This window comes from Erythrolamprus reginae, chromosome 1 (genome assembly GCF_031021105.1).
Source record: "Erythrolamprus reginae isolate rEryReg1 chromosome 1, rEryReg1.hap1, whole genome shotgun sequence".
NCBI lineage: Eukaryota > Metazoa > Chordata > Lepidosauria > Squamata > Dipsadidae > Erythrolamprus > Erythrolamprus reginae.
Genome location: NC_091950.1, coordinates 108,353,355 through 108,374,036, shown reverse-complemented (window position 1 = coordinate 108,374,036; position 20,682 = coordinate 108,353,355). Strand labels below are relative to the sequence as shown.

The 20,682-nt window shown below is 41.2% G+C and overlaps 1 protein-coding gene across 3 annotated transcripts in view; it reads right to left on the bottom strand.

The window, feature by feature from the left end:
- The window catches only part of NAV2 (neuron navigator 2), a 395,483-nt gene extending 375,278 nt beyond the window's left edge, over window positions 1–20,205 (bottom strand). For all 3 annotated transcript variants that reach the window (XM_070761666.1, XM_070761675.1, XM_070761699.1), the window contains exon 1: window positions 18,725–20,205. In XM_070761666.1, the coding sequence (XP_070617767.1) occupies window positions 18,725–18,982 (258 nt within the window). In that variant the 5' untranslated portion in view covers window positions 18,983–20,205. The remainder of the gene's footprint in view (window positions 1–18,724) is intronic.
- Window positions 20,206–20,682: the final 477 nt, after the last annotated feature.

The following is a 20,682-nucleotide window of genomic DNA, read 5'->3' as shown; positions in this document are numbered from 1 at the left end:
ATCTTTTTACCCTCCAAAAGAGAGTGAAAACATGGGTGCATCTTACGCACCAAATTTAGCCACACCCAACCACCCCCACTCTTTGGTCTCTGTCTGCCAGCAATTTGCTTCCTTGCAGCAAACAGCAGCATAGCCTTCTTAGCACAAGCCACTGATTATCTGCCTCCTGACACTCAGCTTATTGATTGAAGTTGCCAACAAGCCCATGTGCTAAAATGAAAGTGAAACTAAAGCTGCATGGAAGCAGGGAGAAGCAAAGGCTGAAACTGGCTGTTTGTTTTTTCTGCAAGGAGGTAAGTAGACTTATTTTTAAAAGACTGATTTATGGTTGTTCTAGACCAGTGTTTCCCAACCTTTTTTGAGCCGCGGCACATTATTCATATTTTCAAAATCCTGGGGAACACTGAAGGGGGGGGGGGGGGGGCTAAAGAAAAGTTTGGACAAAAAAACCCTCTCTCTTCCTCCCTTTCGCTCTATTTCTCCCTCTTTCTCTCTTTTCCTTCCTTCCCTTCTTTCTCTCTCTCCATCCCTTTCTTTCTTTCTTCCTCTCTTTTTTTCTCTCTTTCTCTCTCCCTCCTTCCCTTCCTCTATGTCTTTCTCTCTCCCTTGCTCTCTCTCTCTGTCTCTCTTGCTATCTCTTTCTTGCTTTTCTCTCTCTCTCTTGCTCTCTCTCTCTCTTTCACTGTCTTGCTATATGTCTCTTTCTTTCTCTTTGCCTCTCTTGCTATCTCTCTTTCTTTCTCTCTCTTTCTCTCTCTCTGTCTCTCTTGCTATGTCTCTCTTTCTTTCTCTTTCTCTCTCTCTCTGCCTCTCTTGCTAAGTCTCTCTTTTTCTCTTGCTATGTCTCTCTTTCTTTCTCTCTCTCTCTGCCTCTCTTGCTATGTCTCTCTTTCTCTCTCTCTTTCTCTATCTCTCTTTCTCTTTCTCTGCCTCTCTTTCTTGCTCTGTCTCTTTCTCTGCCTCTCTTGCTATGTCTCTCTTTCTCTCTCTCTCTGCCTCTCTTATATGTCTTTCTTTCTTTCTCTCTCTCTCTCAGCTGACTGCAAGCGGGAGCCCTGACGGCGGCAGCTGGACGTGCTGCTGGACACCGTATATGCCAGGCCTGCAGCGCCAGCAGCACGTCCAACCGCCACCGTCAGGGCTCCCGCTTGCAGTCAGCTGAGAGAGAGAGAGAGCTCCCTCTCGCCGCCGCCATCTCCCTGCGACTGCCTGCGGCTGCTGCGGCCACCACCCCCGCTCCCATCACCAGTGCCCTCCCGCCGGGCCACAAAGGACACTTGCCGCACGTCCAACCGCCACCGTCAGGGCTCCCGCTTGCAGTCAGCTGAGAGAGAGAGAGAGCGCTCCCTCTCGCCGCCGACATCTCCCCGCGACTGCCTGCGGCCGCTGCGGCCACCCCCCGCTCCCAATGCCAGTGCCCTCCCGCCGGGCCACAAAGGACACTTGCCGTGGACGCCAGAGAAGCTCCAGCTGGGCGGGGCGCTGCCGGTATTTCCGTCCTGGGGTTCCCGCTCGCAGCTGTCCCCCGGCTCCTGCTCGATGCCGCGGTTTTCGGCGCTCTCCTGCTGGGCTCCAAAGAAGGAAGGCGGGAAAAAGGCTCCTTTTTCCCGCCTTCCTTCTTTGGGGCCCAACAGGAGAGCGCCGAAAACCGCGGCATCGAGCAGGAGCCGGGGGACAGCTGCAAGCGGGAGCCCCAGGATGGAAGTACCGGCAGCGCCCCGCCCAGCCGGAGCTTGGCGGCACACCTGGCCATGTCTCGCGGCACACTAGTGTGCCGCGGCACACCGGTTGGGAAACGCTGTTCTAGACAACTTAACAAAATGAAGAAGCTTTTAAAAATAAATGCTTGATCTGAAGAGGCCCAGTGCTATTGTATCTTCTTTTAAATAGCAGAGAATAACTATACTTCCACAAAGCCACATCAATTTTAAAGGTCTGTAAAAGTATAATCTGAAATGTCCTGTTTTAGTATTAAGTATTAGTATTATTAGTAAGTATAAAAATAAGGCAGCTGAGTCAGACCCTGACTTAGTCATGTTTGGAGTAGATCTATTTAAATAATTGGGAGAAGTTAGTGTGATTAGATTTAAGAAAACTTTCTGGGATTAATATATTGCCATAATGTACATTTCTCCAATTCTTTGCTATTTCTATGGGTCACATGCACAGGAATATATAGCAAACAATGTATATCATCTGTGCTGTTTGCTGTTTGGCAAATTGCTGGGAGGCAGAGGCCTTTTTTCCTTGTTTTCCTCCCTCAAAACTAAGGTGTGTCTTATACTCCCAAAAATATGGTATATCTCTAAGCCATATAGCAGCTCAGCATGTCATGCCAACAAGCCTTATGACTTAATATGTCTACGGAGAGTGTGATCTCAAGATTTCATTTTTGATGGCAGGTCTGTGCTTCAAGGTTTTTAAACTCCTTTACATGAATAGGTTTATATTTAAGGATTTATCTAAGTACATCAGACTATAACTATTGCAGATGTTTGCCCTTCATGTCATAGAAATCAATGAAGACAATAATGGGATCATTAACATGGAGGCAATGTGGTATTTTTAATCCCCTTGTTGTTAGAGGCCTCTAATTAGGCAAAGTATTGAAATGTCCAGATAGGGGGTCCAACATTTGTTACAAATTGTATGTCAGATGTTTTCAAACATTTCTTCTGTCAATGCTTCATGATTGCTGGAGGTCTTGTCAACTGCCTTTAAATTATTTTTCTTTGTTCTACAAATTAAACAAGTTCAATATTCCATGCCACTATACGTTGATTTTCTAATATAATGGAGCTATGACATTGATGAGACCATTTTTTTTCCAGAGAATATAAATCACAGTTTAAAATTTCCCATTGTAGTTCTGCATCTGGAAGAATTTACAGTGAGGTGAAAAATTCTTAGCTATTTAAATATACATTCAAAGGATAAAACCACTAGAACATGCAATTGAGTGCCTTAACTTTTCTAACTTTCATCTCAAAAAAAAGAAAAAAAATGGATCACAAATAAGAGTTCTTGCTTTATTGGTTTCTTACAGGATGCCTATAAAACGTCTTCACCACTGGTGGGATTCAATTTTTTTATTACCGATTCTGTGGGTGTGGCTTGGTGGGCATAGCAGAGGAAGGATACTGTATAATCTTCATTCCTTCCCCACTCCAGGGGAAGGTTACTGCAAAATCCCCATTTCTTCCTCATCTGCTGGGACTCAGGCAGAGAACAGATGGGGATGGGGCCTGTCAGAGGTGGTATTTAGTGGTTTAAACTACTCAAACTTTTTGCTACCAGTTGTCCTGAACTGGTCAAAACTTGCTGAAACCCACCTCTGGTCTCCACTTTTCATACTTATCAAAAATATGTCTGTGGATTATATTCTCCTGGGAATTACCTTTAATCTTCGCTGTCCACCTTTAGAAAAAATAGCCAAGATGCATCTTTTTTTACAAGGGCAATGTCTGTATTCATTACTGTTATCAGTCAGAAATTGTAGTTGCTATCAAGTTGGCAACCACATAGATTGAAAGACATACTGTAAAATGGGGAAACGAATAATTGCTTATATTTAATTTTTATCCTGCATAAAAATATGAAACTCTTTACCTGTATATTGTACTAGAGTTTTACCTGTAGCATGTATTTTTTTAAAAAACAATATTGTCACATTTACAAATAAATCTCATAGACCTGATTTATAATGTACTTAGCATTGGACAGACAGTTTGGAATCATCTCATGTAATAAAGATTCTGTACAAATTAATTTTTGACCATTTTGACCTCTCTGCAGGAATCTAAAATTCTGATGGCAATGTGGAAATCATGATTTCTCTAGCCTGGTTCTAAAGGGAAATTTTGTAATGCAATATTTTAATCTTAATGCAGGCAAATGTAGAATAGGAACTGATGTAGATGATGTAGGAAGATCTTTAATTCTGCTTTCTAAATACTCTTGGAAAGTTCTCCCTTCAAAGATATACATGTACAACAGAGGTGAAATCCAGCAGGTTCTAACAGGTTCTGGAGAACCGGTAGCGGAAATTTTGAGTAGTTTGGACAACTCGCAAATACCATTTCTGACTGGCTCCAGATTGGGATGGGAATTGAGATTTTGCAATATCCTTCCCCCAGGAGTGGGATAGGAATGGAAATTTTGCAGTATCCTTCTTCTGCCAAGCTATAACACACCCACCAAGCTATAACACACCACACACCCACCAAGCCACACCCACATAACTGATAGTAAAAAATGGATTTTACCGCTGATATACAGTGCTGAATCCTAAAGTTCCAGGCATATATCTTGAATTTCCCACATTAGACGTCTCTTCCCCACTGGCCATATAAAACAAACTTCTTTAAGGCTTCATTTGACTTGCTGTTGTGTTCTGAATGCAAAATAGCATGGGGATGGGGGGCACTTTTAGGCCAGGAGATTCTGTCCTGGAGCTGGCAACTATACATGTTTGTCATCCTTGAAAATAGTTTACAACCTTACTCTGAAAGTTACTTCACAAGCTAGACCTGCAGTTAATCAGCACTGGCCTAGCTGTAGACATTATGGTGATTAATGGAAATTAGTTGAAGCAATAAAACATGTAAGACTAACTTTTAATTTATATTGATGAAAGACAGAGTCTCTGAGACAATTACTCCTCTAGTCCTTGGGGATAATAATTGCATGCAAAACAATCATTATAGAGTTTAATGGAACTGTGCATACTAAGTCCATTTTGAAATGTTCAGATTGCTTATTTAGGCTAAATCTCAGTGCCCGCACAGCTGTGGGGACACTTAACTTCCACTGAATTAATTAAAAATTGATTTTCTGAAAGCAAAATTCTCTTGGGCTTGCTACATCACATATTTCTTGACATCTTCAAAATGGTAATCATGGCAGCTTCATTTTGAGAATTTTGTAGAATACATTTGCTCAAAAATCTTTGATCCAATTGAACATATTATAAGGAGAGATGTAAGACAAAGGCTGAGATATGAATGTGAGCCAGAATATATTTAGGTTCAAATCTTATTTCAACCCTGTGACCTTGGCCAAACTACTGTTCTCATTCTTTGTACCCCAAGCTGATATATGGGGCAGGCAGGATTTATTCAGGATGCAGATGGATAATCAGTAATTTTTCTTGACAACTGAATAATCAGAATAAAGAAAATAATTTGTTGTGCAAAACATAAATTTCAGACATAAATACATTAGAAACTTTACGAGAAGAGCACTCCGCTCCTCTACTTGCAACAGAATCTTACACAACCAGCAAAGTAGACAAAACTCAAAATAGACCGCTCCAAACTTGCCTGTAGAAAATATGACTTCAGCAACTGAGTCGTTAATGCCTGAAGCTCATTACCTGACTCTGTAGTCTTGTTATCAACCCCTCAAAACTTTACCCTTAGATTATCCACTGTTGACCTCACCCCATCCCTAAGAGGTCAGTAAGGGGCGTGCATAAGTGCACCAGTGTCACAGTGTGACAATCCTGTCCTAATATTTCCCTCTTATTAATACCTATCTCATGTATATAAACAGTGTTATACCTATGTATACTACCAATATGTACTTGACAAAATAAATAAAATAAAATAAATAATATGCCTATTATTCCATGATTCTGTAATCCCCTGTTGGCACCTTGACAATTAACTTGAGAATCTGAGTTTTACTTTCCCAGTCAGTTCATTTTTGTGGCAATATGAATAACTGAGCTCATGTTTTTCAACACCTTTGATTCCTGATGTTTACAAATGACACTGGAATTGAAATGTCAAACTAGCCCACAACAACTGTTCTTGGCTGCCTCAGTAAACTAAAATGGGTGTCATAAAAGGTTGGTATATTTTCAAATATTTAATGTTATGTTATTGTATAAATATTGCCATGACAGGGGAGAGGAAACTGTGGCATTTTATTTCTTTCATTTTAAATATCTTGGCAAGCCTGGGGCAGTTTGACTTGCCAAATGAGACATTTACTTTAGAGAATTGATACCCTTGGAAGTAAAGTATTGCTTGCAAAGTTTAGGCAAAACTCACACAATTCTCTTTCCTATTTAATGGAACATGTCTTTGACCTGCAAAGCCTTATGTGGTTTGACATCATGTTATCTCCAGCACTGCCATCTCCAGAACTGACCCATTTAATGTGTATATTACAGACAAAATTCCAAATAATCTCCCATCCCATGAGGCAAAGTGATAGAGGCTAGGAGACAATGTTTTACTATCACAGCATTGACATTATGGAACCTTAGGCATGGGATTAGCCCCCCATTCTGACAGATTTCTAGAAAGCAATTTGGGAACATCGTGGCAATTCTTACAGGTGGTAAGTCACCTGTAGAACATCTTATACTGGTTTCCTTGTACACCACTGACATTGTTAATTTCCAATTAGGGTAAATGTTTTAATGCTTTTATATATTGAGGATATTTGCGGGACTATATTTGTCAAGAACTATATTGTTGTCAGCCACCTTGAATGAAAGAGAAACTAGAGGCATATTCATTTATTCATATACAGGGTGCGTTCCAAAAGTAATGCAATTTTTTTTAAAAAAGTAATATATTGAACAGATTTGCACAAACACTTAAACGAAAAACGTGCCTTGCCACAATGCGTTACGAGTCTGTGAGTTCTTGGCCAAACACCAGGTGCCAATGCCGCCCCATCCCCTCTATAGTCCTGACGTCGCCCCAGCAGACTTCTTTTTGTTCTCAGCCCTGAAAGGAACCTGTTTTTCATCCATAGAAGAGATCCAATCAGCCGTGACAAAGACCTTGCGAGAGGTCCCCGAAGACGCCTTCCAGGGTGTGTACTGGTTATGGCAGAGTCTCTGGAAAAAAATGTGTAGAGGCCCAAGGACACTAGTTTGAAGAATTATAAGTGTTTCTGCAAATCTGTTCAATAAATTACTTTTTTTAAAAAATTGCATTACTTTTGGAACACACCCTGTACTGCATGAGTCAAAAAGAGTGCTGTGAAAATATTTACTGTTCCCTTGCATCCTGAACATAAACTCTGTGTCTTTGTAGTGGTGATATGCTCTTGAGAACAATACTGCTGTTTCACTGTTGTCCTATGACTGGGTGGGTGTCTGCTTACCTCCAAAGATCCTTATCCTCACAAATCCCTCATAATCAATACAGTTGTGCCTTGTCTATCTATCCAAAAGTACATTTTCTGTACTTTTTTTTCTTCTCACTCCACTTGCAGCATATCCTACTCTAAAACTATTAATTCAAATCAAGTATTATAACTGCTGCCCTCTGGCAGCTGACAATTACCGTGTTTCCCTGAAAATAAGACCCTGTCTTATATATTTTTGAACCCTGAAATAATCTCTTGGCCTTATTGCCATGCACTCAAAAGTCCGATTGGGCTTATTACCAGGAGATGTCTTATTTTGGGGGAAACAGGGTACATATTATCTATCTATTTGCCACTTTTAATGTGCCACGTTAAGCAATAGAATAGAACACAAATGAATATGAAGGTGATACCTCTTGAGAATATCTGATATGATTTGCAATCATAAAAATAACAAATGAAAGTTTAGGCAGAATTTTTGGTTCACTGTAGAATTCATCATCAATCATATGATAGGTTTTAATTTCCTTTGAGACCAAAACTGGTCTTAGAGCAACTTGTGATTAGTCATTTTCAACGGTTCAGTTTTCCAAATCAAAGAATGTGCAGAAAAACATGCATGTTAGATATAAATGCAAGCATGAACATATTTTTAAACAGTTGAATGGATAAGTCATAATAGCAGATGTAATAATAAAACAAATATTCCTTATCAGCAAAGTGTACTGAAGGGAAATAACAAGCTAGATTCAGCAATTTTATTTCCCAAAACATGCCAAAGTTCACAAAATGATTCAGAAGGAATGGTTTTCCAAATTATCCAAGAAACCTGCCAGTTTAGTAACAAGTGTTTGACTATATTCCAATATATGGTAAATGGAAAATCACTAGCTTCCTGTTACAAAATGTACCAACAAGCCATGCCTAATAATACTCATTGAGACTGGCAATTTATATGCTTAATATATAGCATTTCTAAAAATAATAGTAGACAGACGTATTTTTAGCTAGGTAAACAATTCTGAGTTAGAAGATTGGTTTCAACTTTAATTCAGTTCATGAAGAGGAGTACAGCAGGCTAGACTGAAAACTCAGCTATTGGAGTGAAAATTCAGCCAAGGGTCAAATTGATCACTTCCCCTCGGATGCCTCTTGTGGCTACAAGCAGAGGACATATGGTGCTTATTCTATCAGACCTTTCAGTGAGTTTTGACTAGCTTGTCCCTGCCCTGGATGTTTTGATTTGAGGTTCTTTTGACCTGGGCCTAGTTTTAGAGCACAATTGTCACCTTGTGCAGCTTTGAAGGCAGATGTAGTAGATATATTATGTAAAGATAGCAAAAGGAAAAAAAGAGCTAGGAAAAGGCAACAGCCAATCATGATGGAGAGGCTTTAGAGTCAGTTTCCCTGATCTCAGCAATGCAGATGATCTAGAGCAGTGATGGCGAACCTTTTGTTCCTTGGGTGCCAAAAGAGCTTGTGTGCACGCTATCGCACATTTGCAAGTGCCCACACCCATAATTCAATGCCCAGAGAGGGCGAAAACAACTTCCCCCACCCCCTGGAATCCCTCTGGAAGCCAAAAACAGCTTGTTTCCCAACTTCTGGTGGGCCCAGTTGGCTTGTGTTTCGCCCTCCCCAGGCTCCAAAGGCTTCCCTGGATCCGAGGGAGGTAAAAATGCCCCCCCGAGGCACTCTGGAAGCCAAAAAAGCCCTCCAAGAGTCTCTGTGTGAGCCAAAAATCAGCTGGCCAACACACATATGCACATTGGAGCTGAGCTAGGGTAACAGCTCATATGCCATCAGATATGGCTCCACATGCCACTTGTGGAACCCATGCCATAGGTTCGCCATCACTGATCTAGAGGCTGGTATTCGGTTTTGTTCCTAGATGATAACAGATTGCATACTGAGCACACTAGGAAAAAGCGTTAAGTTCAAAGGCCTTTAACAAAATACTAAGTTATCACAAGAAACACAAGAGTAAAATCAAAACTTTTAATTATCTAATTCTGAAAGTATAAAATATAAATGTACTTATAACCGCTGATAAAAATACCAGAAGACATTTTTCTTTCCTTCTTTTTCTTCTGTTTTCTAGTCAGAAAAATTATTAATCATCTAAAAAAAAACTAATTTGGTTTTTTTGTACTTTTTCACTTATTTATTGCTTTTCTTTATTTTCCTTAATTTTGTCTTACAAAATTTGTATTGAAACAGTACAAATTGTTTACAAAATTATTTTTAAAATTATTTAATAAAAGTGTCTATGTTATATACACTCACATGCATACACATATACACACGCATATACAGGATGTTAAACTCAATTTCACTGAGGACCTTATCAGGGTTGTGTTCGGCCTGGGAGTGGGTGGGAAGGGATGGGCATGGCGAGTTCAACATAACTCCTGTCAGAGGCGGCTGGTGGCCCAAGCACTCTGCCAGTGAAAACAGGCTCCCGAGCTCCATTTTCTGCTGTCACAGCCTCCTGCAATTCTCTGCCAGTGAAAATGGAGCTCGGGAGAGCTGCATGGAACCCTCCCAAGCTCCATTTTCACTGGTGGAGGGTTGCAGGAGGCTGTGGCAGCCGAAAACAGAGCTCAGGAGCCTGTTTCTGTTGGGAGTAGCACTGCAGGCCGATCCTTTACTGTTTCCAGGCGGCTCCACAGGCCAGATCTAAGTACCCCATGGGCCTTGAGTTTGACACCCCTGATCTAGAAACTCTAATTCCAATAATCTTGAAGACAGCCTGTCTAATTGTTATTTAGTGAAATACAGTGTTCCCTCGATTTTCGCGGGTTCGAACTTTGCGAATAGCCTATACCACGGGTTTTCAAAAAATATTAATTAAAACATGCTTTGCAGTTTTTTTCCTATATCACGGTTTTTCCCACCCGATGATGTCATACGTCATTGCCAAACTAATAATTTTTGCAAATAAATGACAAAAAATAATATTTGTTAATAAATAATTATGTTTATAAATATCAGGATCACTAAGTGTCTTATTCAATGGTGAGTACCAGTAATAATGGTGAGTAAATGGTTGTTAAGGGAATGGGAAATGGTAATTTAGGGGTTTAAAGTGTTAAGGGATGGCTTGTGATAGCCAAAAATGGTGTATTTACTTCCGCATCTCTACTTCGCAGAAATTCGACGTTCGCGGGCGGTCTCGGAACGCATCCCCCGTGGAAATCGAGAGAACACTGTAATACTAAACCTGCCACAGAATCTTACAGTTGAAAGAGATAATTTAGGATACTGAATCGAACTACTGCTCAGTAGGATTCCAAATGAAATAATCCCTGGCAAATAGCTTTCTAGAAATATCTAGCAAAAGAAAGCTCACCGCATCTTGGGCATTATCAAACTGCTCTTATAATTTAAGATTTTTTTTCTAATATCCAAACATGGCTACCCTCTTATAAACTAAATTCATTTTTATATATCTTGTTCTCTAGAATGTTTAAAAAAACTGATATTGGTCTCTCTCTCTCTCTCTCTCTCTCTCTCTCTCCTTCCTTTTCTTCTCTAGCACATTACCAACTCAACTTTAGTTTGCAACCAATTAATATTACTCCAAATTTGTTTTAAGTAGTATCATTACTAATGAAAGATATTCCCCATTCTACTCCCGTGTGTTTGATTTTGTGGAGAAACTAAACACACTTTTCTATCAAATTTCATTTTGTTATTTTTAATACATTTTAATACATTTCAGTACAAAGAAAACCTGGTGACACCTCTTTAGGTATGATCTTGTTTCCACTTAGTTGTCGTGCTGTGTATTCACTCAGCTGTCATGCTAGCTAACCTACAGTTAAATAGTTTGCTTATCAGAATATCATGCTGTACTTTGTCAATGCTTTGCTGAAATCAAGATATATCACATTTACTGCATTCTCACTATCTACTAAAGGAGTTTCCTGATAAAAATAAATGAGATAAGTTTAGCCTGAACAACATTTGCTTTGGAAAAAAATCTATGCTTACTTCCAGTAATTGTGATATTATTGATTATAAATCAATCTTTATAATCTGTTCTAGATTTTTTTCTAGATCTATAGCTCCCCAAATCTTCCTTTTCTCCACTTTTGAAGATATTGATATTTGATCTGACCTGGTTATATGGCATTTTATTAGTTCTCCGGGAATGGTTCTGCTTTTTTTTTATGGGGAAAGGGGGCTAAATATAATTATCTCCGAAGGGGGGGGGAGAGAAAGACATTCTCACTGGAAGTAAGCTTTGTGTGTGTCTCTGCATGTTCTATTCTTAGGACATTTCTAAATATGCATGTGGGATCATTTCAGTGTTGATATGGGGGGGAGGGAGTATAGAGAGCAAGTAGTCCCCAAAATTTGTGCCAAAGAGTAAAGCAATCTTTCAGAAGTAAAAGCATTCCTGGATCAGCTTTTGTTTGACATCTGTTGATATACTGCTTTGAATTCTATGCTTAGATAGAAATGTATAATAAGTAAGTTACGATTCTGTTGGCAAACAATAATATCCATTCTTTTAGAGCCAGAATCAATGTTTGGCAATTAATGGACTTCTCCTGATTTTACTTCCTATCCTTTTTGCTGGTGCCACCCATAAGCCAGTGGGGAGTTACAGGATCCAATCACTGAAGTTCTTTGTCTATTTATTTGTTGACTAATCAAATTTATATAGCTGCACATCTCACCAAAGGCAATTCTATGATGTAGTATTATTTCTGCGTCAGCTCAGGAAGTTCAAACTGTCCAAGGAGCTGCTGATACAGTTCTACAGAGGAATCATTGAGTCTGTCATCTGCACCTCTATAACTGTCTGGTTTGGTGCTGCAACCCAACAAGACCAACACAGACTTCAGAGGATAATCAGAACTGCAGAAAAAACAATTGCTACTCCATTGAGGACCTGTATACAAGCACGAGTCAAAAAGAGGGCGGGGAAAATATTTACTGACCCCTCGCATCCTGGACACAAACTGTTTCGACTCCTACCCTCAAAACGTCGCCACAGAGCACTGCATACCAAGAAAACTAGACACAAGAACAAGTTTTTTTCCAATTGCCATCACTCTACTAAACAAATAATTCCCTCAACACTGTTGGACTCTTTACTAAATCTGCACTTCGATTTCTACTGGTTGTTCTCATCATTCCTATCATCCTTTTCCTCCCACTTAGGACTGTATGACTGTAACTTATTGCTTGTATCCTAAGATTTGTATTAATATTGATTGTTTCTTCATTGCTTAGTTGACCCCTATGACAATCATTAAGTGTTGTACCACATGATTCTTGACTAATGTATCTTTTTCTTTTATGTACATTGCGAGCATATGCACCAAGACAAATTCCTTGTGTGTCCAATCACACTTGGCCAATAAAATTCTATTCTATTCTATTCTATTAAGACACACAAATAGGACAGAAGATAGGGCAACAGAAGATTAATTACAGGTAATCCTCACTTAATGACTAGTCATTTAGTGACTGTTCGAAGTTATGATGGATCCCAAAAAAGGTATTTACAACCCAGATTCAAAGTTCTGCAGTCCCCTCATAGTCAAGTCATTTTGGACATTCAGCAACTAGTCTGTGCTTATAGTGGTTTACAGCATCCCATAGTCATGTGAGCACGATTTCCTTTTTTTCCTTTTTTCGCTGGAAACCAGTATTTTCTTCATCTTTCTGGCAATAATTGCAACCAACGGGGTCACTTAATGACCACGTTGTTTGCTTTATGAATGCCGCATCTGCTTAACGATAACCACAAAAAGTGTCATAAAAGTCAGGTGTGTCATGTGACATTCCATTTAACAAGTGGCTCAATTATCATTGCAAGTTGAGGATTATCTGTAAGGGACATCATAACTGCACCACAACCAAATGTCTTCTACAACCTAGAGCCAGCACTACTTTTCTCCCCACTGTGGTTCAATAGGTAACATATAAAAAGGCAGCCTATAAAAGAAAGAGGAGAGTATTAAACTATTAAAGACTTGAGGAAAAGCAGGGGTTGCAAAAAGGAAAGAGATATCAGAATCTGAAAGGACCAAATTATGGAACCAGGTAACTGAACGATCTGGAGTCATATAAGTAGAAGGTGAGTGTTAAGTGTGGCCTGTTGCTGGCATCAAAATGATTATAATAGAACAATTCAAGTCAGAAAGACTTATTTCATTATACAGAAGACAGTGAAACCTATTTTGAAATACAATGGATTTCAATCTCCATCCGTATAGCAATGCCAAAATATCATATACAGGTTATCTACTTATTTAACTACCACAATTAGCCTGGTGACTTCTTTAAGTGAGATATCACAGGACCAAAACAATTTATGTATTTATTTAGAACATTTATATGGCTGTCGAAATCACAATGACTCCAGGAGTAAAACCTCAAATACAAAATCCAATAATATCTCACTTTCATCACAGTTGTTAACCAACTCGCTTGTGGTCATTAAGCAAGATATCACATGACTGTAACTTGTGATTTTACTGTTGGCTGCTCCACTGACTCTGCCATTTATGAAAATGGCGATCACAAATGTGCAAAAGGCAATCACACAAACACAGGATGCTGGGATCCCAGATTCAAAGTTCTGCAGTCACTCCACAATCAAGTCATTTTGGCTTGTGGGTTGTGAACCATCCAAAACTCAATCACATGAGGGCAAGGACACTGCAATGGTTATAGGTCAACAACAAGTCTTAACATTACTTTTTCAGTACCATAACTTTGAATGGTCACTAAATAATGCCACCATTAAAAGAGAACTAATTGTATAAAAATTAATCCATTGATTATCCAGTCTTCGGAAGGGCAGCATACAAATATTATTATTATTATTATTATTATTATTATTATTATTAATTTATTGTCAAGTGAAAACTATGATTCACTCAACTAGTTTTCTTATAGCCATCCTTGGGCACTAATTTTCACTGAGGAATAATTTGGGTCATGTGAGCATGATTCTCTTGCTCAATCTTCACCAGAAATCATTTACATAGAGTTCAGTATTCAGAGAATACAAAAATGTACATTTCAGTGAATATCTGTGGTCAGATATTAGCTTTAGTTTCGGCCTATTATTGTAAAAGAGGAAATCCCAAGGAGAAGGGTAAGAGAAGGGAAGAAAAGCTTTGCTAACTAAAGGTATTTTTCTTGTCACCTGTTGTTTCCACATTTGCACATATACAAAATATTTGGCATAAAGATGCAGTCCTAGACATTTTCCCTCCAAAGAATCAGGTTGTAGGTAATAGGAATAATTTCTGCTGATGAAACTGGACAGCCACACTGTTCCTCAAAGCAGAAATGGTGGTCTCAGGGGAGAAATCGTATCATCTGTTACAACACAACTGCCTACGTTCCCTAGCTGTTCATAGATTCCAGACCCTCTAGCAACCTCTCTTCTTCAAAGCCCGGAAGCAGGCCTAAAACATAATGATTCCACCATCCTAATAACTCTGCATGTATTGATGTGCATATGTTTCTAAAAGAATCTCAGTGGTGAAGGGTCATTTTTTTCCACTTGTCCGTTTTGCTTCAATCCAAAATGCAATTGGACTGTGAAGATGAGCTAAAGGCTTGTGTTTCTACAGTCAAGACTCAATAGAGTACAGATAGTCCTTGCCGGTGACTTATACATCATTTCTTTTATCAGGTTGAGGCATTTATCTCATGACCAACATCCTTTCTTCCCATTATAAGGCTTTTACAATTCAGTTATATTGTAAGTTCAGTCATCTATCTTCTGCAAAATATATTATAGAAACAAGATGTGAGTTGCTGTTTTTTAAGTACAAAGAGCTTCAGGTTGCTACATTTTATTTTTATATACTACTCTTGGAGTGGCCCATAGAATCTCATACCGGATTCAGAATGTCTGTCTAATGTTATTTATGATGAGAAAGAGATTGGCAAAGAAAAAAAGAATAAATCATGCAACTGGTTGGATAACTACAAAGATACCCCCAATGCAAATGACTTGGCATACAAAATGAATTTATTTGCAGAGTTCCCATAGATGATTCAATACTAGTACCAATAGAAAAACATTGTTGGCTTACAGCAGATTTAACACAATTATTAGAGAAACACCTATTTGGTGAAAAAGAATATAAGGAATAACTACCGTATTTTTTGGTGTATAAGACACACCTTTTTACTTCAAAAAAGTGCGCCAAAAACCGGGTGCGTCTTATACACCAAATGCTATTAGGTGGCAGTCAGTGGTGGCGGCAGCAGCCTTCCCCTAGTCCCAGCGGTGGCTTTTCATGTGGTTTGGCGGCTGGCGCTGACCACCACTACCAAACTGCGTGAGAAGCCGGTATCACCAGAGTACGGGAATGCTGCTGCCGCTGCTACTGACCACCCCCACCAGACTACAGGACTACACCCCAAGTTTAATGGAACGGGGGAAAACCCGAGCTTCTGTCCTCCGTCGCGTGGGCACCTCTCTTCCTTGTATGTTCATCACACTTCCTCCTCTGTAAACCAACTTGGCTCTTCTTCCTCTGTAAACGTTTCGTTCCAACAAGGGGAGGATGGGAGGCTGCTGCTTCTGCCGCCGCCGTCACTTCTAATGAAGGCTGAGGCAAACGGGTAGCGCTGTGTCCTTGTCAGATCTGCTTCATCCTTCCTCCTCAGCCACCCCTCTTTGGATGGAACCAAAACCTGGACAGCTTAGGAGGAAGGATGAAGTGGATCTGACAAGAACACAGCGCTGCTCATTTGCCTCAGCCTCCATTAGAAACAGCGGTGGCGGCGAAAGCAGCAGCCTCCCGTCCTCCCCATGTTGGAAGGGCGAAGACTTGGCCGATCCATTTGCTCACTGTTTGTCCCTCAGCACCATCCTTATATCAAACCCTGCACGGGCAAGTAGCCTGCAGAGAGGAGCTGCCGCATCAGCAGTGATGCTCCTAGGGCACCAGGAGGGCAGTCCTGTGTCCCGCTCCCAATCTCGGGGTGCCGCGAGGGAGGCGGAGGTAGTCAGAGCCGGAGACCTTCCCATACACCCTTCCCCCCCGGTCCCCGCAGGGATGTGACCGGTTGAGCCATGGGGGAAGCGCCCGTCTCTGGGGGAAAGTAGGTCTCTCCATTGGGGGACCGGGACAAGTGCCATGGCCTCAGTGAAGGTTTGAAGACCCCTGAGGTAGGAGTGCAAGGGTCTTCAAACCTGGCGTGTTTAAGGCTTGTGACTGAAGGAAGAATTCTGGGAGTTGATTGAAGCTATCAAATTTGAAGACTCCTGAGTTAGGGGTTAGGGGTGCAAGGGTTTTCAAACCTGGTAAGTTTAAGGCTTGTGGATTTCAACTCCCATTTCTGAGCTAGCGTGACTGGTGGAGGAATTCCGGCAGTTGAAGCCCACAAGTCTTGAAGCTGTCAAGTTTGAAGACCCCTGGGTTAGGGTAAGGGGTGCCAGGGTCTTCAAACCTGGTAAGTTTAAGGCTTGTGGACTTCAACTCCCATTTCTGAGCTAGCGTGACTGAAGGAGGAATTCTGGCAGTTGAAGTCCACAAGTACTGAAGCTGTCAAGTTTGAAGTTTGTAAAAAGTGTACATGGTTTTAAAAAGTGTACATAGTTTTAAAAAGTATTCTCCTACACTGGTATTTTATTAAGCAATATAATACTACGACATTCGGTTCAGAATACCTTTTTCCTTGTTTTCCTCCTCTAAAATCTTGGTGCATCTTATACACCGAAAAATATGGTAAATGAGAAAAGCCCTGGTAGATTGCCAGGAACAGACCAATAGACTTGACCAATAGCTGATGTTCTACCAGCGAAGATTTACTAGGATTACTATTCCAGAGGCCTGCTGCACCACTGTTGGATGAAATACTACTACAACTATTGAAATCTGCAAATGTGAAGTTTCCCCAGGCACCTAGTATAGATGTGGCATACAAGGTATCCTACTTGTTTCACCACCCACATTTCACAACAAAGAAAAATATCAATTAGAGCCAACTGACTCTATTTTGAACTCCTAAAATATTGACCATGTAGTGGTTCAATGCTCAGCATGTATTATGCTACCGACAAATGCCCACTCAGCTTTGAAAGCCTTTGTAAGTCATCATCTCATTGCTCATATCAATATCGGATCACATCCACATCACTGGACTCTCCCCTCTTTTTAATTTTTAGAGTGAGAGTGCCATGAAGATTTAAGGCGAACTCTTAAGAACTTAAAAAAATAGAATTTGGACAATATTCCAGAAGGTATGACGCAAAGCTTGTCCATTATCACTGACATTCTCACCTCTCTCTCCCAATTTTCAAGCCCTCAGGGCCAACTGTAGCCTCACAAACTGAACTCAATACATCACTTTATTTTCCAGCATGGAAAAAAAAGGGGCAGGAAGCCATGCTAGGTTGACAGCAGGCAGACTCTTGTTCCTCAGCAGGACAGGTTCTGGGGTTGCCACCTGCAAAACCTAGATCGACAAGAATGACCCGGTATTTCCTACGGTAGGAAAAAGGCAGCAATACAATTCTTCAAACATGCAACTTCCCACCCTAACATGGCTGTGCTTCTTGTGAGATGCTTCAAGCAGCTGCAGAAAAGATCTGCAGTAAAACCAAGCCGACGATCTGCCTTCATGGCAATCTCAGTCTAGCTAATATTAATTAGTCACCTTAGTGGCAGCAAACCACCTGCTCTGCTCCTCCAGTAGTATGTTAGCATTTACTGTCTGCTTTCGCTGTTTTTGAGCCATACTCAGGCACTAGTAACATAGCGACAATCTGAGCCATGCTAAAAATACTAATACACTTGCTAAAATAAAACAAGCTAGAACATGGAGTATTGCAGACTCCATAACACAGAGCTACAACATTTTTTAAAGAGGCATCCAAATATGGCTTCAGGCAATGCTGCATATTAGAAATCAATGGCTATATCTAGGAATAAACACACACACACAAACACACACTCACTCTTTCTCTCTCATACATAGAGAGATACAGAAGCCCATATGAATATCTTTGTGTATTTGTACATGTATATATAGAGAGATGCTTTAAATGCAGGAACATTCAAGGTTGCATCGTATTGAACATTTATTGAAGCTTTACCCCATAAGCGATTGCTGAACGTGTAAATGTATAGGCAGCAATCGTTGCTACATACTTGCATGGCTTGCCCTGCTGCATGATGCTCAGCCGCATACATCAGAGCCACCACACTAGGTAGCTGCTCCAGCAGTTCTCCAGGTGCTCATAGTAAAATGCAGAAACACACCCACTGCAAATAATTCTTCAACAAACAGCATTTGAATGCATCAGACCCCCCCAAATTTTTTAAAAAATTCAATAGACCAGCATTATTGAAAGATTTAACCCCCTATAAATAAAGATAAATCAAGAAAATATTTAGGAATATTTTCCTAGTTGGAAAAAATATAATTCCCTCCATAGTCTCTGGGTTCATCAGAAATACAATTATATTTCTACAATTACAATTATATTTCTACCAGAAATACAATTAATATTTCTACCACAACCTGCATTTTCAGTAACCATGCACACACGCTGAACAGAACTGCAGATGATACAGCCTCTCCACCCATGCTCTCCCCATGCTAGCACCATTTTGCTGACCTGTGTGTCAAAGCCATTCTCAATGGAGCTACTCTTCTTCCGAAGGAAGCCGTCGCCCGCATTCTCATGACCGTTCTGGGATTTGAGGGGGATCTGGCTGGCATAGGATGACTTGTTCACCTCCACCTTGTTCCCAAACTTCAGGTAACAGGGCTGTGGGACGGTTCTCGCAGCTGGGATGTGAACAATGGGACTAGCAGTATGGACAGGTTTGGGTAGTCCAGATTTCATTTTGGAGGCTACCAGGATGGCTGGCATTTTTATCTCCTTCTGCTTTTGTCAGGGCGCCTCTATCACAACAGCAGCAAGCAAGGAAGAGGGTGAAGAGAGGTTTTACAATCTGGCCGGCTAGCTTCTTTCCCTCCTCTCCCACTCACCCACCCACCCCCCAAAAAAATCAAGCGGTGGAAAAGGAAGCGCAACTTTGCCTCAGGAGCTGGCTCTGCCTTTCCACCTGTTTCCCAGGGTTGGTGTAAGCTTCTTTCTCCCACAATTCTCAGTCCTTTCCCCCCCCCCCCCTTCCTCCTCTTCTTCTTCGGATGTTTAACTCGCTGGTCCTTTTCAGCAGTCACTTTATTAATATTATTATTAATTAATAATAATAATAATAATAATAATAGTAATAATAATAACAATTGTCAGTCAGTGTCCTTTTCCCCCCCTTCCTCTTCTTCTTCGGATGCTTAACTCGCTGGTCCTTTTCAGCAGCCACTTTATTAATATTATTAATAATAATAATAGTAATGGTAATAATAATAATAATAATAATAATTCTCAGTCAGTGTCCTTTTTTCTCCTTCCTCCTCTTCTTCGGATGCTTAACTCGCTGGTCCTTTTCAGCAGCCACTTTCTTAATATTATTATTATTAATAATAATAATTTTCCTCCCTTCTTTCCTTGATGATGGGAGACTTTAACTCGATTCTCTGGTCACTGGAGCCACCCCTTGGATGTCTGGCTTTAAAGGAACCTGCTGCAACATGATGTTTCGGGTTTGCTTGGATGGGTGTGCGCGCCCACCCCAGCCTAAGCAGACAGGATCGCCAGGCTTAATATGCGTCTGTCTGTCTTCAGCTTCAGCTCAGCCTCCTAGCAGAAGAGAATCCGAGTTTCTTTAAGCTTAATATCGGTGCACGAGAGCAGAGAGAGAGAGAGACGACCTGCCCGCGGATGACATTTAAATCGTTAAGGCTGCTGGTGGCAACGGCATTTCCCGAGCCGGCGATGCTGCTTGTTCCCGCTGCTGTTGCTGCCGCTGCGCGTCAAAACGCCTGAGAGGAAGAATTGCGGGTAGGTCGTGAAAAGCGTCCGTCACATTTTGGAGCCTGTGGCGCCGGTTAATGGAGCTGGAGAGCGCGAGGCGCGAGTCGGGGGTGCGAAAAAAAAAAAAAGCGCGAGGAGCGCGCGTGTGAGTCGAGGCAGCCGGCGGCGCGGACGACGCCGAAGAAGGGGGCAGCCCCAGATGAGAAGGCGCGGGAGAAGGGCTGTGCTCTGACAGTACCGTTGCAAAAAAAAAAGAAAATTATATATACAGTACTGTATATAAAAAGAGTCTAGCGCGGCTTCCGATTGGTCCTCCCCGGCTCAAATCAGAAGCGAAACAGTTCTGCAAAAGGGGCGGCGCTTCAACTCCAAGCGATGGGCACGAAACTCTCCCGCGCGCGCTCTCGCTCTCTTTTGGCTCCGAGCTGAGCTTCGCGCTCTGCGGCAGCGTAGCGGGTCTTTCGTTAAAATAGGAGGCGCGGAGTGGGGGGGGCTCTCCAGGCGGAGGCCGGTAGCGGCAAATAGTGGTCGCCCCGAAGCGGAAATTCCTCACCCGCCGGTCCTGTCTTTTTGTTCCTTGCCCGAAAGGAAGGCGCTTTCGAATCCCAAACACATGAGGGTGAATCATGATTCCGTCCCTCGCTGGCTAAGTCATACGGGAAAACTCCCACTGAAAATGCCAACGGCCCAGGCTG